Source organism: Lissotriton helveticus, chromosome 3_2 (assembly GCF_964261635.1).
Source record: "Lissotriton helveticus chromosome 3_2, aLisHel1.1, whole genome shotgun sequence".
In the NCBI taxonomy this organism is placed as follows: Eukaryota; Metazoa; Chordata; class Amphibia; order Caudata; family Salamandridae; genus Lissotriton; species Lissotriton helveticus.
The window spans coordinates 44,028,094-44,050,281 of NC_136062.1; the positions used below are offsets into that span (position 1 = coordinate 44,028,094).

Consider the following 22,188-nt stretch of genomic DNA (forward strand, 5'->3'; position numbering starts at 1 on the left):
TATATGAACCCCGGGAAGTCCATCCTCTGGACTCTAGGGAGCCCGCAACCACTTGGTGAGTGGGCCGACGGGATTCAAGTGGCCGTAGATGGAGTGAAATATCTGGGGGTATACCTCACGGAGGATGCGTTCGTAGCCCTGGAGCGTAATATTACCCCGGTATGGGAACACACACGAGAAGATCTCAAGGCATGGGCCAGGATGCCGCTCTTCATTCAGGGCAGATCTGCCATTTTTAAGATGGTCGCGCTTATTGTATCAATTACAGAACCATCCGGCGTGGGTTCAACATTCTTGGTTCCGGCGGCTGAACGCGGCATTGAGTGGCTTTCTGTAGGAGGGGGGCGCGGTATGGGTTGCATTGCGGACTTGCTTTCGCTCCACATATACTGGAGGCCTGGCCACGTCGGACGTACTGTCAAATCAGGCATCCCACCTACTAGTACTGAACGACTGGTGGTACGCGGATAGGGGAGATCCCGCTTATGCGGTAGAGAGGACCCTCATGAGCTCTGCCTCCTTACACACGCTACTATACTCGGCGTCTCTTCGGAGATCCCTGTCATCCGTCACGCAGGTGGTCTTTCAGATCTGGCGGCAAGCCCTGTGCAGGGTGGGCTGGTGGAATCTCCTAACCTTGGAGACCCCCTTGTGGCAGAATGGAAGATTACCTCAGCTAGCGGCCCTTGTGGGCTTTCGGAGTTGGGATGCGATAGGCATCTCTACGTTGGGCAATGTCATGTCTGGGGGTGTGCTCAAGTCCTTTGCCACGTTGCGGGAAGAGTTCGAAATGCCACACGCCCAATTTTATAAATACCTCCAATTCCGACATGCTCTGACCCCGTATCTTCAGGGAGTGGAAGACATACCGGAATTTAGTCCTATTGAGGCCAAAGTCTTCATGGGAGAGCTGCCGGACAAAAAGATATCCCGCATATATCAAACCCTTGTGCGCCACAGCGCCTCAAACCTTGCCCATCTTAGGACCCAGTGTGAGCGGGATGTTGGAGAGCTAGACGAGGAGGATTTGGTGGAGGCACTGGAGGGGCCCAGGGGAGCGGCCATTTCCACGTGCTTGCGACTGATACAATTCAGGTACCTTCACCGTAGGTACTACACTAGACAGCGCTTGTGGAGAGCGGGATTGATTGCATCCCCGAATTGTCTTAGGTGCGACACAGAGGTGGGGACGCTGCTGCTTACAGCGTGGGGCTGTGGGGTTCTCCAGCGGTTCTGGGACAGAGTGTTGCGTTGTTTGAATGAGGTTCTGGCCTGGGAGCTGCAGAAAGTCCCTAAACTAGCTCTTCTTCATGTGCTGGCAGGGGTGAGGGGCAACCGGTATAAGCGCCATTTACTGCTGTTGGGGCTGACCTTGGCCAAAATTGACATTGCGAGATCTTGGAAGGCGCCCCGCGCCCCTTCCTTCATAGCTTGGCAGAATGGAATGGACTTCTGTATGGGCCTGGAACAGCCTGTATATGTAGCAAGGGGGTGCCCGCTCAAGCATTACAGAATATGGAAGCGGTGGGCGGACTATCAGGGCCTGGACCTGGACCCGCCCCCAGAGGAAGACGTCTTACAGCTAATCTGACAGCCAGATAGCCTGTGATATGACGGACATTGTAGCACGCTTAGCACGACACGGACGGAGTAGGCAGCAGCACGGGAGGGAGGGAGGAGTTGTGGGTAGGTGGGGGAGGGCGGGGGGGTTTGTGCAACAATGCATTTCTTTCTTTGTTCATTCAACTGCATACTCGCCTATGAAAATGCTTGCATGTCAAGGTCATTGATAACTTGTTCTAGTGATTGTCTCTGGAGGTCAGAGAATTCCCTGATGTGTTCCTACCATGCAACCAATAAAATCTGTTTTAAAAAAAAATTCAGAGTTGTGATTCACTCATAGATCCAATTTTACAATTCCCAAACGCATGCAATTCATTCATCCCGATGCATTTCGGCTATGAAATAGCCTTCGTCAGGGAACATGTATCTGAAAACCAAAAGTATGCTTTTAATACACAAGGTAAACGTGTTTTTTGTGGTACCAAGCAAAAACCAATAGCAATATCTCATCAACGCAAAGTGAATGCTCATCTGGAAAATGGTATAAAATGCTGTTATCAATGCAATTCCAAATGAAATACCAAAAACCTCGCCAAATTCTAGGAACCAGTGCTCAATTAAGCAAAGTAAAAATGTGACCCGATCCTCTATGAAGTTAGCATTCTTCAATGTGCACGATGTGTCTCCATGATTAAAAATAGAATGCATAGAACCTCCCTGATCTAGAGGAGCCAATATTGGCATAAACTAAGTGAAAAAGTGACACGATCATCCAAAGAATTGGCCATCTTCAATGTGCACCCAGAAAATACGGAAGGCACGTATTGGCGGTAGAGCCTTCTCCTATCTGGCAGCCAGCCACTGGAATATGTTTCCACAAAATCTCAGGTCCTGCAGGGAACTAACCAATTTTAAAAAACTTTTGAAGACATGGCTCTTTTAAATACATATCCTCATGATCTTTCTCCTTGTATAGCGCCGAGAGATCCTTTCGGGGATGATTCGTATGCGCACAATAAATCCACAAAATAAATAAATGAATGAATAAATAAATAAATAAAGTCCTCACTTCTGTAGTTACCATTGTTTAATTTCTCTTGTAAACCAGGATTGTAAAATGTATGCTAAGATTTTAGCTAATAGATTGACATCTATTCTCACCTCCATACGTCACCATGATCATACTGGTTTTATGAAAGGTAGAAGTTCTACTCGCCATACTCTTCACATATTACACATATATATCCTCCATTGACAAACTTAACAATCCTGCAGGCGTACTCGTTTTGGATGTGGAGACCGCCTTTGATTAAATACATTGGAATTTTCTTTTAAAGCATTAGAATTTTGGTCCTAGTTTTTTTATGACTAAAACATTGCACACTAAACCATCAGCAAAAAACTGTTAATGTTATTTATTCCCCTTGCTTTATTTTGAAAAAAGGTATTAGATAAGTTTGTCTTTCTTCCGTTCTCATTATTTTAAAAACTATTAATCATTATGTGTTAGTTTCTGGATATATCTTTAATATTACTAAAACAAACTTTTTTTCTGAAACATATTTTTGCACCTCTAATATGATAGCAGGTAAAGATATTATTTGGAATTCCAGGCATCTTCAATATCTCTATATTGTAATTTTTAACTGAGAGCAACTGCATGAATTTATAAAGTAAAACAAAAGAAAAAGTAGACTAACGGTCATCTTTCATTTGAATTGGTGGGGCAGAGTTGAAATGAATTAAAAATGTCAATGAAATCCTAAATTTGATTTTAACTCAACTATAGATAAATGGAAAACGATATGATCACGTAATATCGAAGCATACCTACCAGATTCCCTTTGCCAAACTGACCTGTTTATCTTATATAATTGTTTATGGTTGAAGAAATCAAACTTCATTCTCAGGGGTCTCACTAATACAAAGAAGTTGACACACAAGCTGGAATATAAAATAACATCTTTATTAAACTCAAATGAGTGAGACTATGTCACACAGAAGCCTTAGCAACTGAATGAGGCACTCTGTTAGAATGGTCTTACTTCACGTCTTATATACTCTTTATCCTGCCCCAGGCATGTAAGGGAGTTGTACCAATTACATTCCTAAACAAATGGAAAATCTGGAGGGTCAGCAGGTGAGTAGCCTTTGGGGTTTTAGCAGGATATGGGCAAAACATTATAATTACATAGTTCACAGAGGTTAATCTGATTTAGATGGCACTGCAGTGCATAGCATGATTACATGTCAAACAAAGGTTAATCTGATAAGCACAGGTAACGGTGAGGACGATAAACATCTGGGAAACTCCATGTAGCATGGGCTGGTCAATCAGTGTCAGGCCAAAGCATGAACAGAGTGTCCGTGCAGGAATGCAACAGGTCAAAAGTTTGAGCTCCAGATTGTTCGTGATACAGGGAGAAAGTCAGTTACAAGGACACAGCACACAATGGTGGAAAAAATGGCTGAGTGAGTGACAAGTCAATAAACGCACTTTTCCACATGGTCTCCATTTATCATGTATAATATACAGTTATTGGATACCTCGCTCGTTGCCATTGAAAAAGTGTAATAGGGTCCTTTAAGCACTTGGTATATGATTGTTTTATTCTGTTCAATTTTTGGAGGGAGGTTAGGAAGATTTTTGCTAATGTTAATCTCCGTATGCAATTCACATTTCATTTCATTATTTGTAAAATCTTAAGCTCTTGTCTCTCCACGGATAATCTCAAACTATTTGACGAATATCTGCTGCTGTTTACTTATTTGTATCTAATTAGAAAGATGCAAGCTCCTTATCCATTCATATGTGGTTGGATTGGATAATTTATCTTAGATGGAGGCAGATGTCACTGGTTGGTGCTCACACCATTTTATCAGCAATTAGTTCTACAACGGGGACTTCTCTTGAGTTATATATTGCTAACTCTAATTAACTATATCACTATTCAGATGTTGTTCCTCTGTTATCACAGTAATCCTTTATTTGGTTTCAATACTATATTATTATTGATTTCACTGTTTAACTCTTGATGATCATTACATGCACTTATATTATAGTTTTTTTGTTAAGTACTTTTTCTGTTTTTACTATACTTAATAAAATATTTTTAACAGTTAAATGTATTTTATGAGCTGTGTGCTGGTTTGGGGGCTGCAGGCAGCAGATATGAAAAAAAGCAATAGACTCTTGTCGGTCTCTATGTGCTACACAACACCCAGCCACTTAGGGCTCATCCTAATCCTTCAAAGTATCCATATTCCTCACAAAAAGTTAATTGAATTACTTTCAGTTGCCTTCCCTAACAAACATGGCAATCTCCTTCAATCGCACTAGTCGGTTCACCTTTGACAACATTTGACATGCAGACTCTTTGACGACCCACAACTTGGGGCACAGGGGGGTGATTACTATGCTCATCTATAGCTAAGGGTGCCACAGAGGTGACTGGTTGTGAGCATGATTCCCTTTGATGTATTGAACTGATGCCCTTCTGTGTGCCGACCACCTGGAGAGCTGTACAAGTTTTTTGCTCTTGCTGCTGCCCATTGGTGCATTTGCTTCAGTTGCTTTTAGATGAATAGATATTGTGAGGATACGGTACTTCATTATGCTAATGTGCTAGCTTCAGGTGTTTGTTTGGTCTGCACATCATAGTGATAATTATAATAGTCCTTCATCCTTCTAAGATTGCTTTCATGAGTGTCACTGTTTTGGGTTTAGCACATGATACACTGCAAGGTTGTGAAACAGGTAGCAGTTGTCCAAGTTGATAAGTCCTATAATCCGCCAATTCTCCTTGGTTCGTTCAGTTGCCATACAAAAAAGATGTGGGCTAATTTTGCCAGGAAGGACTTTGACCTAAGTGATGATGCTGTTTGGTATACTAAGAACCGTTTCCCTTTACTTTGAGGCCAAATGTACCAGCAAACAAATCTGTTGTAGATACTTTCAGAGACCCCTTCCATTTCCTTTGGGCAGTGTATTGTACAGCTCTGTGCAGTTCAGATACCAATTACATTACTTTAAACCTACTGTGAGAGCTCCCAGGTGCTAGCCTAGGATTCGTATGTGTGCACAAGGATATTTGTGCAGCAAGGTGTAATACCTATAATTAAGTGAGCATGATTTCTAGTTAGGACTAAATAGGTCATCTTTGTGTGTTGAAAGAAAGCAAGTGGGTTAACGTGTTACTTTGTTAAGAGTAGGATGCTAGAATCTTGTGTGTGGAATCATTGTATAAAACTAGTGTACTAATTATGGAGCTTGTAAATTGGCTTGAAAATGAAGTTACTTGTTTCATAAAAGTCCTTTGAATCTCTTAAGCAGTGTATTTTGAATTTGTATCAATTACAAGTTACAAGTATTATCACAAATGGATAGATGTTGCTGTCTTGAGAAAAAAAATATTTGAATGGTTATCACATATTCTTATGTAATCCATTTCCAAAATATTTCTGTATGGCCACTGATGTGGGTTATGGCCAATGTTATCTTTAGGTCTGGTACAAAACTGTAACTGTTTTGAGCTAAAGAAAGTAGCACAAAAATATATATTGAGGTGCAGTAGGCCAGGCCACGCCACATTGAGCCTTTATCCAGGCACCTGTTCATCTTTCCATTCTTCCAACCATTGAATAATTGTCTTATTTACCCACTCACCAGCCTACAAATAACGAATAAAGAGCACTTTCAAGCCACTCTTATAGGCTTTGTTAAGGCTAGTTTTAAAGGTTACCATGCACTGGCCCATTTTCCATCAAGGGCAGTGGTTTGGAGGAGATTCAAATATTGAAAATGTCACTTATCACCTATGGAACAGAGCAAACGGAAGAGCATAATCCTTTTCATTCATAATCCGTTGGGTTGCATACTATCTTATCTTTCTCTAAATGTATGACCTGAATATTTGAGACAGCTGTAATATCTTACTGTCTGTGGTTTATCCTTCTCCCTTATTTATTAGTGGTTAGAATGCTTGTCCTCTCAATCCAAAACACAAACACTGTAGGCGGTTTAACATGCATTTATACACAGAAAAGAGAAGTTGTCTTTTCCCCCTAAAGTTTTTTATTATGTTTTATATGCAACATTTGAGCAAACTGTGAGAAAAACACAAAAAATACCTTTTACGGTAGGAGAGAACTATACATGTTCAACATTAAGTATGCTAGTCATAATATGAATTTAAAACGTTCACTAGCACACAAATAAGGTATGTTTGTACCTAGTGTGGTGGTCACATACAGGGATGTGGAATTCCTATAGCCCGACGCCCGGGACCTATTGTTTGGGGTCAAGGGCAAGAAGTTTTCATGTGCATTTTGTCCTTGGTACAAGTAGGCCCAACCCCTACAGCACAAACCCTTTGGCTGCCAGTTTACAGTAACACATTGTGGATCAGGGAAGGGCATTGTCAGCAGTTAAGGTAATATTTGTATCCATTTGTTAATGCTGTTCTTATGGTTCATTAATGGCAAGCTTTTATTATTAGGGCGAGCGTTCTATATGTATATGTTAGCTCCGACTGCACTACTGACTTATTCCAGTATAAAAATGTGTACACACATTTACAAAGTTTAGCAATATGAGGCTATGTATAAGGCTCTCTGATAGGATGCAAATATTTTCAGAAGCTTGAAAGCAAGATGGATAATTCTTTGATTTCAAAATAAAATATTCACAAAAAAATGCAAGTAGGGGAAAAAAAACATTGAGCTAAAGTGTAAATGTTTAGGTGCCATTTCTTTGCAGCGTCATTTAGTAAAATGTGTTGATGTATGCTAATACTCCCATCCATATCCATAATGGAAAATAAGTGAAACCAGCTACAATAAGATTATAGGAAACATAAAAATAAACAAGCATTGGCAAATTAATAGGTCTCAAATTGGTGATCCGCTTTTTGGTGTTGTCAGTGCGTAACTTGTTTTTGCATGGTTTTTGTTAAGCCTTATTGGTATGGGAGCTGCTAGGCCCTCACCATTATAACAAACATTGGTAAAAGCAAAAATTGTATTTGGTCTCAAAAAGCACACATTGCCACAGACGTTCCTGGCACTGAACAAAACTGCTTTGTGTGCCGATATGCTCCTTGTGAAAGAGCAGAAGGCTGTCAATTACAGTGAAGCCAGCTGATAGACTGAGAGAGAGAGACAGACAGCATTTTAATGAACACAAAAGGTCATGGGTTACGCCAGACTGAATAAGGGGCCCGATTAAAGAAAGTCTCAAAAGTGCACCCATGGTATATGTCCTTGTGTTACGTGCAGATTTACAGCTTTTATGAATTACCAAGAATTGACAAAAGTCAGCCAAGAAATTGCACTCCTAGAAAATATATGTGGACTGCATTTTAGCATGAGCAAATTTACACTTTCAGATTTGCTCATACAAATGTTCAATTTCGAAGTTCACTTTTTTCCCAACCCTGGAAGATGTTTTACGTCTGCCATTGTCTGGAGTAAATTTCCAACCTTTCTCAGTATGGGAAAAGATTAGAGAAGAGTTGATGAAAACCCATTAAACACGCAAATTAGTAGCTTTGTACAGACTGAAAATGGCATTCCAACGCTCAAACTATTGCTTACCACTACCTTCGGCCCCGGTATGTAGATCTGCAGAAACGCGTCAAAATAAGGGAATTAATAGTATTCAAACCCGACAATTATATGAGCCCTGGCATAATTAGTGAGGCTATATCAGAGCCCTTATATAATGAGATTGCTGCCATTATTTGTCGCCGGATAACATGACACAAAAGGGACAGGTGGATTTTGTTACAGGACAAGTAGATTTATGAAGCAACTTGCTCCATGGACCAGCAGATATTTTATTAAATTTCCCACCCCTTATACTGGAGAGATTGTGGAAGGGGAGAGCGAGGAGGAGTGTGTGAGCCAATTAAGGCATATAAGTATAACAAAGTGTCGACTCAGAACTTTTTGTGTGCAGTAATATACTTCTGAGTGCATGTATGTTCGGGGAGGGTTTATCTTTTCTAAGTATGTGTTTAGTTTGTTCCATTATGCTTTGGAAGATTTAGAGGAGCAGCATTGATTGTGGGCGTTGTCAGCAGCACCTATAAAAAAAATACCCATGCCCACTGTTTCTGGTGGGAGATATTGTTTGCGTTTTTTCATTCAGTTAGGATAGTTTTGATCCCAATAGTTCATAATCAGTAAAGAAGTAAGAAGTGCTAAGCAAATAGCGTAGAGCGTAGGATAGATGTATATGGTCCTACAGACACCGTAGAGTGGTTGAGGGAGATGTTAGTGTGGAAAATTGTGTTGAGTGTGTGCTCAGTAGTCTTTGAATTTGTAGTAGAATGGTAGGTGGTTGAGATCTCATAAATTATCTGCGTAATGCCAGCATTTTTTGGAGTTTGTTCGGCCCAATTTATGAAGCTTGTCCGAAGTCCAGAAGCATCTATAAATGGATCCGAATTTACATTAATAAAGAAGGGATGAAATCTTGTATATATGTTCTATCTGTATTCCCTTTCAGTCTGAGTTGGGATAGAGATGTTGTTAATCTTGCAAGATTGTTCCTGTTTTACCTGGATGTGACTATTGTTTCATGTAGAGATTACATTTTTATGACCTTTTCTAAGACAGTGAGAGTATATAAATGCTTTTGTTTAATCTAAACAAAATTTTCGTATTTCCTTCTCTCAAGACCTGCCTAGAAAGCATATTGTAGAGTTTCAGTTTATTCATAATATTGCAGCCAACACTCTGTACTGAAATAGGAAATTTGGTCATAATAATAAAGCACTTGTCAATCTGCAGTGGCTACTAGTGAGGCTTCTTTAATGCATCAAGAGTCCAGTACTAAAAAAACATCTCTTTTGAGTAGATTATTTGTCTAAGATTTGTCTAGCACAAGTTTGACAACAAGTTAGGTGTTCACAATCTCGCTTCATGGAATGAGTGGGAAATCCTTTAGAGCATAAAGAACTCAGGAATCAAATGAAATTCCTTTATATATCACAAAGTAAGGAACCATGTGTAAGGAAATTTTATAAACTGATAAAAGCATGAATTTTTACAACCAAATCCTTTTCTGCAATGTCTTTTGCGCCAATACCACTTTTCTTTTTTCTGAACTAAGTGACATGTTCCAGGACGTATGTCATGCTTTATAACATTCTCAAATAATATAACATAATTCAGCTGGCACTACAGATCACTGAGCCCTGCGAGGAACACCGATTACATCCCCCCCGCCCTTTTACGTTTCTTAACTGCTTTTATCGGAACAATCCAAGAGTAAAATAAATGTGGTCATTTGGATAGCTTTCCACATTGTGGTGTTGATAATGTTATATAGACCATTTAAACAGAATGCAATCAATCTTGCGGTGCTCATTATTTTGAGTCAAGCAAAGTCTGAGATCCTGTCAATTTCTTGCGTTTATATTGTGCAGTTTGTTTTAAATGTCATTTGGTAATAAAGTGTTTTGTTTTAAAAAACAAATCTATTTTACCTTCATTATAGAGTCTGGATTAAGTGTGCCCAGTGATGCATCTTTGTCTCCGGCAAGTCAGAATTCTCCTTATTGCATGACACCAGTTTCACAAGGCTCACCGGCCAGTTCGGGGATTGGCAGTCCAATGGCAGCTTCAGCAATAACGAAAATCCACAGCAAGAGATTTAGAGAGTAATGTATTAACATTGTCATTTATTCGGCAGCTGTGTGTATTGATTATGCATTTTGTTCCTAGTGAAAAGAGGCACTGTGTAGCTTTGTGCATAGAAACTGTGGTCTCCAACCATATTACATAAATGAGGGAAATTCCTCTGCCCCCTAATGTCTGTCAATTTACATTATGAAAAGATGTGTAATAGAGCGGTTTGTTTAACAAACGATGAATAGTAATGTTGGCGCCATTAATGTAATATTTGTCTTTATACTGAATAGAATAGGAATAGCTCTACATTATATGGTCATAAACGTCACTGAGTAGTTTGTACCACATAGGCCGCAAGATTTGTGGGAGTTTGACTTGTAAGGAACACATTCTGCCAACATTGCATAGCTTGATTCTAGCTCTAGTCAACCACCACTGCGTTTATATATTTAATTAGGTATCACAATGCTTAAGGAATGTAGTACCCTCCATACTCCCATCTTTTTCAGCAGAGAATCCCTAAATAATCAATTCTTGATATATAAAATCGAAAATGTTTTCCTATTCAAATTCTCAATCAACATTCCAAACTATAGAATAACATCGGTGACCGGCCCTTACCACAGACACTGGAACAAACTATTGGAGGAGACTAGGCTTCTGCCCTCCACAAAAAACAACGAAAACATACAGGCCATCTATCAAGCGACAATAGCTATTGCCATACCTGCATCACTCCCGGCCCAACATGCTGAATCCTCCCAAAAAAAATAGCAAGAACTCGAAATCAAGCCAGCTAGTACACACAAGAACTCCAGTATGACCAAACGGCACTGCAAGCAAATAGGGCAGTGAAGGAGAACTAGCCAAGAAGAATTGGAGAAGGCAATACTCTGGCAGAGACTCTACTGTCCGAAAATCCAGGACACCAAATGAAAAGCCCTAGCTTAGCGCATCGGTTGAAGCTCCAACAGCAGCAAAGAAATGTTCTCCATCATTATGGACTTAACCATACCAACAGCAGCTGCCTGCAACATCACACTAACCCAAAAACTGTCTGACTTTTTCTTCAACAGAATCACAGCCATCTACATCAACTTTGACCCGATACCAGACGCCATGAACCTCGCAAAAAGTCTTCTGGTATCAGGCAAAACATCCTGACACCCTAGAATGCTAACACCTCAGAGGAAAACCACAACAATCATCCACTCCAGGTTCCCGCCTGCCTCCTGTCCCACCACACTTTCAACAAGCCTTCTACCCCCATTCTCAATGCCTCTAACAACACAGCCACCTGCCCGGCAGCCTGGAAACTCCCTCCTTAAAAAGCCCTTAGCAGACCCACCCATATTTGAGAACTACCAACTGATCTCTGTTCCTTCCATACCCGGCCAAGGTTCTAGCGAAAGCAATCAACAAACAACTTACCGACCACCCTGCCAACCACCAGCTCGTTTATGCCACTCATCAGGATTTAGACCTAAACACAGTTCAGGGATGGCCCTAAATTCTGGATGATCCCCGACACAGGAGAAACTGCCACCTTCATCCTACTCAAGCTCTCCACAGCCTTCGAGACTATCTCTCGCTGCCATTCAAGGACCCACCCTCCAATGGATATCCACCTTTGTCACCGGAAGAACACACACATTAAATATATATCATTGCGTCTCAGAAGCACTTAAAATTATTTGTGGTGTCCCATAGGGCTCCCCGCTCAGCCCAAGCCACTTCAACATCTATATGACATCGCTGGCAAACAACATCGACATACTCGCCTATGCTGACAACACACAACTGACATTATCCATTTTGGACAAAGCACCCAACACCAGGAACAACTTCACATCTTGCATGATAGAAGTGGCCACATGGATGAAGTCCATCAGCCTCAAACTCAACATGAACAAGACCGAAGTGGTGATCTTAGGAAAAAGCGGCTCACTGTGGGACTCTGCCTGGTGGCCTACAGATGCAAGCTCACCCTTAACCCCAACAAGAAATCTCAGGATTTTTACCGACCACATGCTGGACATGTCCTCCCAAATCAGTGCTATCACCATAACTTTCTTCCACACTCTGAGAATGCTGAAAAAAATATTCATATTATTACTCTACAACACCATATAAAACGTCACCCAAGCCCTCCTAACCAACAGCCTGGATCTAGGACCACCCTCTATGCAGGTATAAACAGCCAACTCACAAAAAGACTTCAGACCGTCCAGAATGCAGCAGCCAAGCTGGTACTCAACATCTGATGCCGGGTCCACTTCACCACACAACTAAGTGAACTACAATGACGAGCACAGTTTCAAGCTACTCACCCACACATACTAGAATGCTAACACCTCAGAGGAAAACCTGTGCAACATAGCACCAGCTTACCTAAACAGCCTCGTACATTTCCACCAACACTCCAGGCACCTCCTCTCAGCTGTCACAAATTCCATGCAAATGCTGAGCACAAGGTTGTGTCTTCTCCTACATTGATTCTCAATCAAGCCTCGTGATCGGTCTTGATTGCCCGTACTACTGTTTCTGGCATTGTTTGGAATAAAGAAATTTGACCATAAAGCATTCCATATTACATCAGGGCCTCCTCTCCGCTTCTCGAATTTCACAAGAGGCTGAAGACATGACTCTTCAGTCAATCAATCAATCAATCAAGAGATTTGTATAGCGCGCTACTCACCCGGAGGGTCTCAAGGCGCTTGGGGAGGGGGGGTCTGCTACTGCTCGAAAACCAGGTCTTGAGTTGCTTCCTGAAGGAGAAGTGGCTTGGGTCTGGCGGAGGTGGATGGGGAGGGAGTTCCACGTTTGGCTGCCAGGTAGGAGAAGGATCTTCCTCCCATGGTGACTCTTCGGATGCGTGGAACGGCGGCGAGGGCGTGGCTGGTCGATCGTAGCTGGCGGGTGGGAGTGTAGAATGTCAGGCGGTCGCTGAGGTACCTAGGGCCCAGGTCGTGGAGAGCCTTGTGTGCGTGGGTGAGGAGTCGGAACGTGATTCTCTTGTTGACGGGGAGCCAGTGCAGGTCTCTCAGATGTCCGGAGATGTGGCTGTGACGGGGGATGTCCAGGATGAGTCGTGCGGAGGCGATCTGGATGCGTTGGAGTCTTTTCTTTAGTTTGGCTGTGGTTCCGGTCTAGAGGGTGTTTCCGTAGTCCAGTCGGCTGGTGACGAGTGCCTGGGTGACCATCTTCCGGGTTTCGATGGGGATCCATCGGAAGATCTTTCGGAGCATGCGTAGGATGTTGAAGCATGATGATGAGACGGCGTTGACTTGTCTGGTCATCGAGAGGGAGGAGTCCAGGATGAAGCCCAGGTTGCGTGCGTGGTCCTATTGGTTTGGGTGCGTTGCCCAGGGCCGGGGGCCACCAGGAGTCGTCCCAGGCATAGGGTGATGATCCAAGGATGAGGACTTCCGTCTTGTCTGAGTTCAGTTTCAGGCGACTGTTCATCATCCACTCGGCTACGTCTTTCATCCCTTCGTGTAGGTTGGTTCTGGCAGTGGCTGGGTCGTTGGTGAGGGAGAGGATCAGCTGGGTGTCGTCGGCGTAGAAGATGATGTTGAGGTTGTGTTGGCGTGCGATGGCTGCGAGGGGGCTCATGTAGACGTTGAAGAGGGTGGGGCTGAGTGATGATCATTGCGGTACGCCGCAGATGACTTCGGTGGCCTCACATCTGAAAGGGGGGAGGCGGACTCTCTGGGTTCTTTCTGCGAGGAACGAGATAATCCATTCTAGTGCCTTCTCTTGGATTCCGATGTTGCTGAGGCGCTGCGCCAGGGTGCGGTGGCAGACAGTGTCGAATGCCGCGGAGAGGTCCAGGAGGATGAGGGCCGCTGTTTCCCCGTTGTCGAGCAGGGCTCGGATGTCGTCAGTGGCTGCGATGAGGGTGGTCTCGGTGCTGTGGTTGGCTCGGAAGCCGGACTGCGAGTGGTCGAGGGATCCGTTCGTCTCGAGGAAGGCGGCAAGCTGTTTGTTGACGGTCTTCTCGATGACTTTGGCAGGAAAAGGGAGGAGCGAGATGGGGCGGTAGTTCTTGAGGTCGGTGGGGTCTGCTGATGGTTTTTTCAGGAGGGCGCTGAGTTCCGAATGCTTCCAGCTCTCCGGGTGTTGAAGGAGCAGTTGATGATGTCCCGGAGTTGGGGTGCGATGACGGTGTCGGCCTTATTGAAGACGTGGTGGGGGCATGGGTCAGTTGGTGATCCGGAGTGGATGGTGTTCATGGTGTGGATGGTGTCTTCGGTGCTGACCGGGTCCAGGCGTGGAGGGTGGTGGTGGGGGGCGTCGGTTCGGTGGTTGGGTGCGTGGTCTGTGCGTCGAAGCTGTTATGTATGTCGGCGATCTTGCTGTGGAAGAACGAGGCGAGCGAGTCGCAGAGTTCTTGCGAGGGGGTGATGTCGTTGCTTGGGTTGGAGAGCTCTTTGACGATGCTGAAGAGTTCCTTGCTGTTGTGTGAGTTGTTGTTCAGTCGTTCCTTGAATGCTGTCTTCTTGGTGGTGTGAATCAGTTGGTGGTGTTTGCGGGTGGCGTGCTTGAGGGCAGTCATGTTGTCTGTAGTCGGGTATTTGCGCCAGGCTTTCTCGAGGGTGTGGCAGTTCTTCTTGGAGTTAATGAGATCGTCGTTGAACCAGGAAGCTTTCTTGTTGCCGAGCCTGCAGGGATGGTTTTTCAGGGGTGCGAGGTCGTCAGCGCAGTTGGTGATCCACTGTGTGAGGTTGTTGGCTGCTTGGTTGGGGTCCGTTGAGCTGGCTGGAGGATTCTGGTTCAGGGAAGTGGTGAGCTGGTCGGTGGTGATCTTGTTCCAGCTCCTGCTGGGAACCTGTTGTGGGTGGTGGTGGGTCGTGGTCCTTCTGAAGCTGAAGTGGACGCAGCTGTGGTCTGTCCATTGGAGTCCGGTGGAGTGGCTGAAGGAGATGTACTTGCTGGAGGAGAAGACTGGGTCAAGCGTGTGGCCGGCGTAGTGGGTGGGGGTGTTCACCAGTTGCTAGAGTCCGTGGTTGTCCAGCAGGGTGGTGGTGTTGCTGTCATTGTTGTTCTCCAGGTGGAAGTTGAGGTCCCTAGGAGGATGTAGTCAGCGGAGGAGAGGGCGTATGGGCTGATGAAGTCTGCGATGTCTTCGCTGAATTGTGTGCGAGGTCCCGGGGGTCTGTAGATGAGGGTGCCTCTGAGTGTGGTCTTGGGATCGGTGTGAATCTGGAAGTGAAGATGTTCGGCGGCTGTGAGGGTGTCGTGATGCGGATGGTGTTCTTGTGGCAATAGCGATGCCTCCTCCTGTCTGGTTGACGCAGTCCCTCCGGGTGATCTTGTATCCGTCCGGGATGGCGATGGCGATGTTGGGCGCTGAGGAGGCGTTCATCCATGTTTCCGTGAGGAAGGCGACGTCTGGAGATGTGGTGTCGAGCAGGTTCCAGAGTTCCACGGCATGTCTGTGGATGGAGCGGGTGTTGAGCAGGATGCACTTCAGGTGATTGCTGCTGATGCTCGGCTTGGCGGGTGCGGTACAAGTCCAGATGCAGGGGAATTTGCAGGAATTGCAGGTGAAGGGTCCGTGGGTGCGCCTCGGGGTGGCTCGGTAGCATCCGGGGATCCGGCCGGTGTTGAGTGCATAGAGGGTGGCGGCGTCGTAGGTCCGGCGGGTGGGATGGCATCTGCGGGGGCCAGGGGTTCTGGCGCTGGGCGCGGTCCAGGCGCAGATGTGCATAGACGGGCTTGCCTTTGGCGCACAAGCGACGCGCCCGCTGCGCGTACGCGTGCACTCTGCCATAAATGGCGAAGTGGGAGGGAGGAGCAGCTGGGAGGCGGGAGCGGGGCGGCGAATGGGAAGGAATACAAAAAGAAAAGGGGCGGGCCGCAGGGGAGCAGCGGTGGGGAGAAGGGCGGGAAACGCGGCAGGGCACAGAAGCGGCGCAAACAGGGGAAAAACAAGCGCAGGAAGTTAAGACACAGAGGCAGGAAAACAAAATACAAAATGCAGAGGCAGAGAACAAATTACGAAATACAGACAACAAAAATGCAGGGGCAGACTACAGAATAAGAGGCCCAGGAACTCAGCTGCAGGGCAGCGGCGAACTCGGCAGAGCAGGGGGTGCTTGGGCTCACTCACGGGGAGTGTGCGCAGTGCGTGGAGCGACCGGCCCAGAACTCTTCGAGTAAGACTCCCTGGGCAAGCGCCACGGACCTAAAAAGCACTAGGATACCCTCTTGGGTGATATGGCGCCATGAAACTTCTGGTGACAGTGCGCTTTACAAGCTTCTATTAACATAACATAACATGGTGCTATAAAATGCATATAAAATAACAAGAGGGCACTGAGTTTTTATATCAATCAATCCAGAGCAGAGCTCATAACCTGGATGATCAATTCTTCGTGGATTTCTCTAGAGCAAAAAAAAGGGAAAGCGGTACACAAACTAATTATCTTGTGGTGGATTGTTCTCTGTATAAAGATATTTTACTCACTAGTAAAGAAGAAACTTCATAATGCTTACATGCTCATTGCACTAGAGAAAAGGCTACCGTCACTGCTCTGGCGTGTGGTGTGTCAGTCTTGGACCTTTGTCAGGCTGCCATGTTGGTGTCCCTCCATACGTTCACCAGACACCACTGCATGGATAGACAGTCCGGTGGGATAGGCACTGTGCCCAATCTGTGCTGGAGGATTTCCTGGTTGACCTATTCTACAGACCTACTACCCGAGCAGGTATGCTGCTTTGGTATCTATTCCCAGGGTGAGGAATCTGCAGTTAGATGTCTCTATTATAAAAATGTTATTTACCTTCGGTAACCTCTTTTCCAGCAGAGATGCTATCCAACTGAAGATTTCTCACCGACCCTCCTTACTTTCTGTTCTGTGGAATGGTCTCCTATAGCTCTGTAATAAGATCCCAATATCTAACATCTGCACTCTGCCATATTCTGACTTCTATGGCTCAGTGTCGGTGGGCGCGAATGGAGATCAAAAACAAACTGATGTCCACATGCACTTGGGGGCACTTTTTTAGTGGCCCATCGTCTTATCCAGAAATGACAGACCCGACGTTGGAGCCAGATTAAACCACCTGTTGATGTGCAAGGGAATTGCTTGAGCGTTTCCAGATCAAGTCTAACTTCCTTTGATCTGCCGGATAGGTGCTTGCATTTTCCCATTCACCCCAAGCTACGGATTGTTTGAAGTAGTTGGATGCCACTGTCATTTTGAAGGTTTACCCTTTAGTTTCAAGTTGGCACCACTTATGAAGTTCTCCAGTTGCAGTTTTCCTGCAACACCAGAATCATCAGGGCTTCCTGTATCTCAACAACTGACTGATAAGTGTGGTGTCCTTGGCAGATGCCAGCAATTCAACGCGCTAAGGCACACAGCTTTTTATGAAACTGGGCCTTTAACGCAAAGCGGTCCTATCTCATGCAGAACTCACGACTCCAATCCAATTCTTGGGTGCCATGTTGAAAGTCAATGCCAAAACTTATCCATTAGAAGAGAGAATTCTTTGTCTACTGTCAAATTCGGAATCTAGTTATGATGGCTTCTTCTGTTAGACCTCTTCAAATCATTGCTGGAACAGATATTGCCTGCATAATTTAAATCCATACTGCAGGTTAAGGATGGGCCTCCTCTAAGAAGAATTGGATGTCCAGTTTCTACAAACCTGCTGATCTGAGCAATGGACATATTCAAGGATGCCTTAACATAGTGGCTGTATCAAGACAACTTAACACAAGGTTTACTCTATCAACCTTCTCCAACTCACGTTGCAATGACAAGTGACACTAACCCTAGTGGCAGCGGGACGGTGGACGCTGCAGCAGCGCTTGGGCTCTTCTGGATATTTTAAAAAACGTGTTTTGTTTTTTTCCTTTTAACTGCGTGCACTTTTGCTGGGCTTACCTGCTGCCTCTCCCTGCTCCATTCTCCTGCACCCCTAGCCTCGGTCCGGAACGGCAGTGTGCCGCTACACGGAGGGCTGACGGGGTGAGCAGGCTACCATCTTGGGAGGGCAGTGTAGGCTGGGTCAGCGCTCCTGTCATCGCGCTCGAGACCCCATTTAGCCCACCCCCATGCGCATGCGCAGCGGACACTAACCCTAGTGGCAGCGGGACGGTGGATGCTGCAGCAGCGCTTGGGCTCTTCTGGATATTTTAAAAACCGTGTTGTTTGTTTTTTTCCTTTTTAACTGCGTGCACTTTTGCTGGCCTTACCTGCTGCCTCTCCCTGCTCCATTGTCCTGCACCCCTAGCCTCGGTCCGGATCGGCAGTGTGCCGCTACACGGAGGGCTGACGGGGTGAGCAGGCTACCATCTTGGGAGGGCAGTGTAGGCTGGGTCAGCGCTCCTGTCATCGCGCTCGAGATCCCATTTAGCCCACCCCCATGCGCAGCGGGCGTGCGCAGTGGGCGTGACGAAGGCGCGCCGAAGTTGCGCCTAAGTTAAGCCCATCTGCGCCCGTCCGCGGCCGACCGGGGCTAGGGGCACTCCACTCTGCCCAATTTTTAACTTTCTCATCTGCCCAGCTTCGTACTATGCAAGGTCCGTGGGCTCTGCCTGATTCTATTATTGCCAAAATTTCCATCCTTGGCCGATTTCTCCTATCCCCAATACCCAGGTCCCTGTTCCTCCCCCTCCCGGTTCCCTAGTGTTGCCCTCTTCTACTCCTGCGACTCCGGCAACCTCCGTTCTCCTTTTGAACACCAGATCGGCGGTCAAGCATTTTCATGAACTTTTTGTTCTGCTAGACACACACCAACCTGATCTTTTGTTTATCACGGAGACTTGGTTTTGTCCGGATTCCCTCCCAACCCTCTTGGCCACCCTCCCCCCCTCTTATTATGCCATCCGTGCCGATCGTCTGGCCGGTAAGGCTGGCGGTGGGGTGGCTCTCATTGCTCGCACGGACCTTCACTTCCAGATACTACCAGCTCCTCCCATTGCTATGATTGATTATCTGGGGGAGGCAATCTTTGAGGCACACACGAAAAACAGCGAGCAAGCACCCTTACCTGACAGCGCCAGCTTGGGAGAGCGCACAGGGAACCTACCACCAGCGGACCAAGGACTCGAACTTCCCGCCACCAGCCGCGCCGCCGCCACGGGACTACAAATCCCATCAGGCTCAGCGGCGGCGCGTTCCCCGACGCGGTAAACGCGCCGGGAGGGGCAGTATAACACAGGAAGCCCTCGGTGGAGCGGGGGGAGGCAATCTTTGAGGCACACACGAAAAACAGCGAGCAAGCACCCTTACCTGACAGCGCCAGCTTGGGAGAGCGCACAGGGAACCTACCACCAGCGGACCAAGGACTCGAACTTCCCGCCACCAGCCGCGCCGCCGCCACGGGACTACAAATCCCATCAGGCTCAGCGGCGGCGCGTTCCCCGACGCGGTAAACGCGCCGGGAGGGGCAGTATAACACAGGAAGCCCTCGGTGGAGCGGGGGGAGGCAATCTTTGAGGCACACACGAAAAACAGCGAGCAAGCACCCTTACCTGACAGCGCCAGCTTGGGAGAGCGCACAGGGAACCTACCACCAGCGGACCAAGGACTCGAACTTCCCGCCAGCAGCCGCGCCGCCGCCACGGGACTACAAATCCCATCAGGCTCAGCGGCGGCGCGTTCCCCGACGCGGTAAACGCGCCGGGAGGGGCAGTATAACACAGGAAGCCCTCAGCGTCGCGGGACGCGAGCGGGACGCCCGGGACAAGCCCGGGCAAAGGGCGGGCCGTCTGAGGCCGTCCGAGGACGACAGAGGACGGGACGGGCCACCCCGCTGACACCCACCAATTCCGACCATCCCGTAAGTAGTGCCCCAATTGGTGATCAAATTGCTATTCTCCTTGCAATGTCAACAAGGGGCAGTCGCAGCAAGACTGCTGCAGGAACTGGGAAAGTCACTGGGCCAATTGATAACTTCATCTCCAGGGCTAATGAAGCTATTGATCAAGGAATTTCTTTATTGGAGCGAAGAGTCTCCCTGGAACTGGCACAAGCTAAACGCTCTTCCTTGGGTCTCCTTGCCACAGCAAAAACACCCAACAGAAATAACCTTGCTGATGGCGTCTTTGCAATTAGTACCAGTGCAGAGATCCACACTATGCCTAACACCGTGGATTTATCAGTAACACAACTTCTCTCAGACTCATTACGGAGTCTGGAGAAATCGCCTAATTTAGATATTACTGATAACTTCAACACACAACTGGATCTCGTCACTAACTCTATTCCAGCAACGAGTTTTCCTGAGAGCTCGGGTATAATATCTACTGTAGAATCCCAACTACTTCCTATCTTACCAACAGACACTACACGTGACCAAGTCACAGACCCAATCCTGTCTACAGACCTTGATCCGATGGCTAAAAACTTCTCTCCTTCTCGAGATGTGGTCATCACACACACTCTCGTGGATTCGACCCCTATCTCAAGAGCATTGCGAGGGTTAAGGGAAGGAGCCATACAGAAACAGAAACAGCCCCAAGGCTCAAATACATTCATTGGAAGCCCTCTTCCCCAGAGAAAACAAGGGAAAAATCCACCTAATAACCAAAAAAAGGCTAGTAAAAAATCCAATGTAGGGTCAGGTCACAAAGGAGGCCCATTCCCTAAGGAGGGGTCACGTGAAGACTGCTCCTCAACAAACCAACTTATAACAAAGGTTGGGGAAATTATCTCTGCCCATCTTGCTACTATCGAAAAAAGGCTAGGAAATATGGAAAAACAACTTAACGAACTAAGCGCCCTAGTTAAAAGTCCACCAATCAAGGACACACCAGTCATATCGGCAGCAAAATTACATATCCAACCTCCCTCGGGGAAAGTCGTGAAGAAATCAGCTACAGACCTTAGTAACACACATAAGCCAACCCCACCTCTGAAGGAAGCTCTGAAAAAATCCAACCCACCCACCTTAAACACAACCCCACGGGGGAAACAACCTAACCCAACACAATCAAAGGGGAGTACCACTAGTAATCATAGGGATAAGGATAAAGGAAATCATGGAAGATTTCATGCCAACTTGCCCCCTGGATCTAGTCCATACGTAGTGGTAATGACGGGAGTCCCCGAGACACCGGACAATATAGAAGAGCCTACCTGGTCTCTTTTAAATAAAGTCAGTTTCTGGTTAAATAATAACAGACCCCTACCCCCATACTGCAGGAGCAACATCCTAACAGTCAGAACAGTACCGTGGGTGGGCCGCGAAACACAGAAAACACCTGGTGACTGTGTGATTGTTAACTTTGACGACCCACGCGCGGTAGAACATATCTGTTCATGGAGAAGTGAGGGGTATAGTGAAGGTATAGAAACAAGGCACCTCTCATTTTTCTATCCATCTAGGAGACCCAATCAGCACGATCATACCTTCAAAAGAAATTGGTGCCAGGTGGGGAAAGAAGATAACTGGGGTGAGTGGGGGTTGGATAATCATAGGCATCCCCATAGGAATACACTAAACCGAGATGCCTACTGGGGCATACCAGTTTTCAATAGATTCAGCAGCCTTGAGATGGTTGATTGACTCTCTTCACCACCCGGGCAGCTGAACATTGAACTGGAGGGAATAAAACTGGGTCTCCCCGATGAGTTAGTTAAAACCACAGAGATGCACGATGAGGAGAAATCAAGCTCCCAACTGGCCCAAAACCATCATAGGTTGCCATTAGCAAGGAAAGACCAAGTAATGGACAGCACTATAGGATGTAAAACATCCAACCCCCCAGATCCATATATTCATAAAAACCCTAACAGTGTGCTAACAATTGTCAGCTGGAACGTAGCCGGACTCCAACAACGGGTGTCGGACCCGGAATGGCTAAAATTTATATCTAACAAAGACATTATAATGTTACAAGAGACATGGGCCACCTCTGAAATAGCCATAGAGGGTTTTGAATGTTATAGCATCTGTGCCCAAAAGCCAGTTTTTGGACGCCCTATGGGAGGCTTGCTGATTGGGTTTAGAACAACTTTAGGGGGGGCT

At 46.2% G+C, this 22,188-nt stretch overlaps 1 protein-coding gene across 4 annotated transcripts in view; it reads left to right on the top strand.

The window, feature by feature from the left end:
* The window catches only part of SECISBP2L (SECIS binding protein 2 like), a 989,501-nt gene that overhangs the window by 700,531 nt on the left and 266,782 nt on the right, over positions 1-22,188 (top strand). For all 4 annotated transcript variants that reach the window (XM_078684798.1, XM_078684797.1, XM_078684799.1 and 1 more), the window contains one exon: positions 10,067-10,229. In XM_078684798.1, the coding sequence (XP_078540924.1) occupies positions 10,067-10,229 (163 nt within the window). The remainder of the gene's footprint in view (positions 1-10,066; positions 10,230-22,188) is intronic.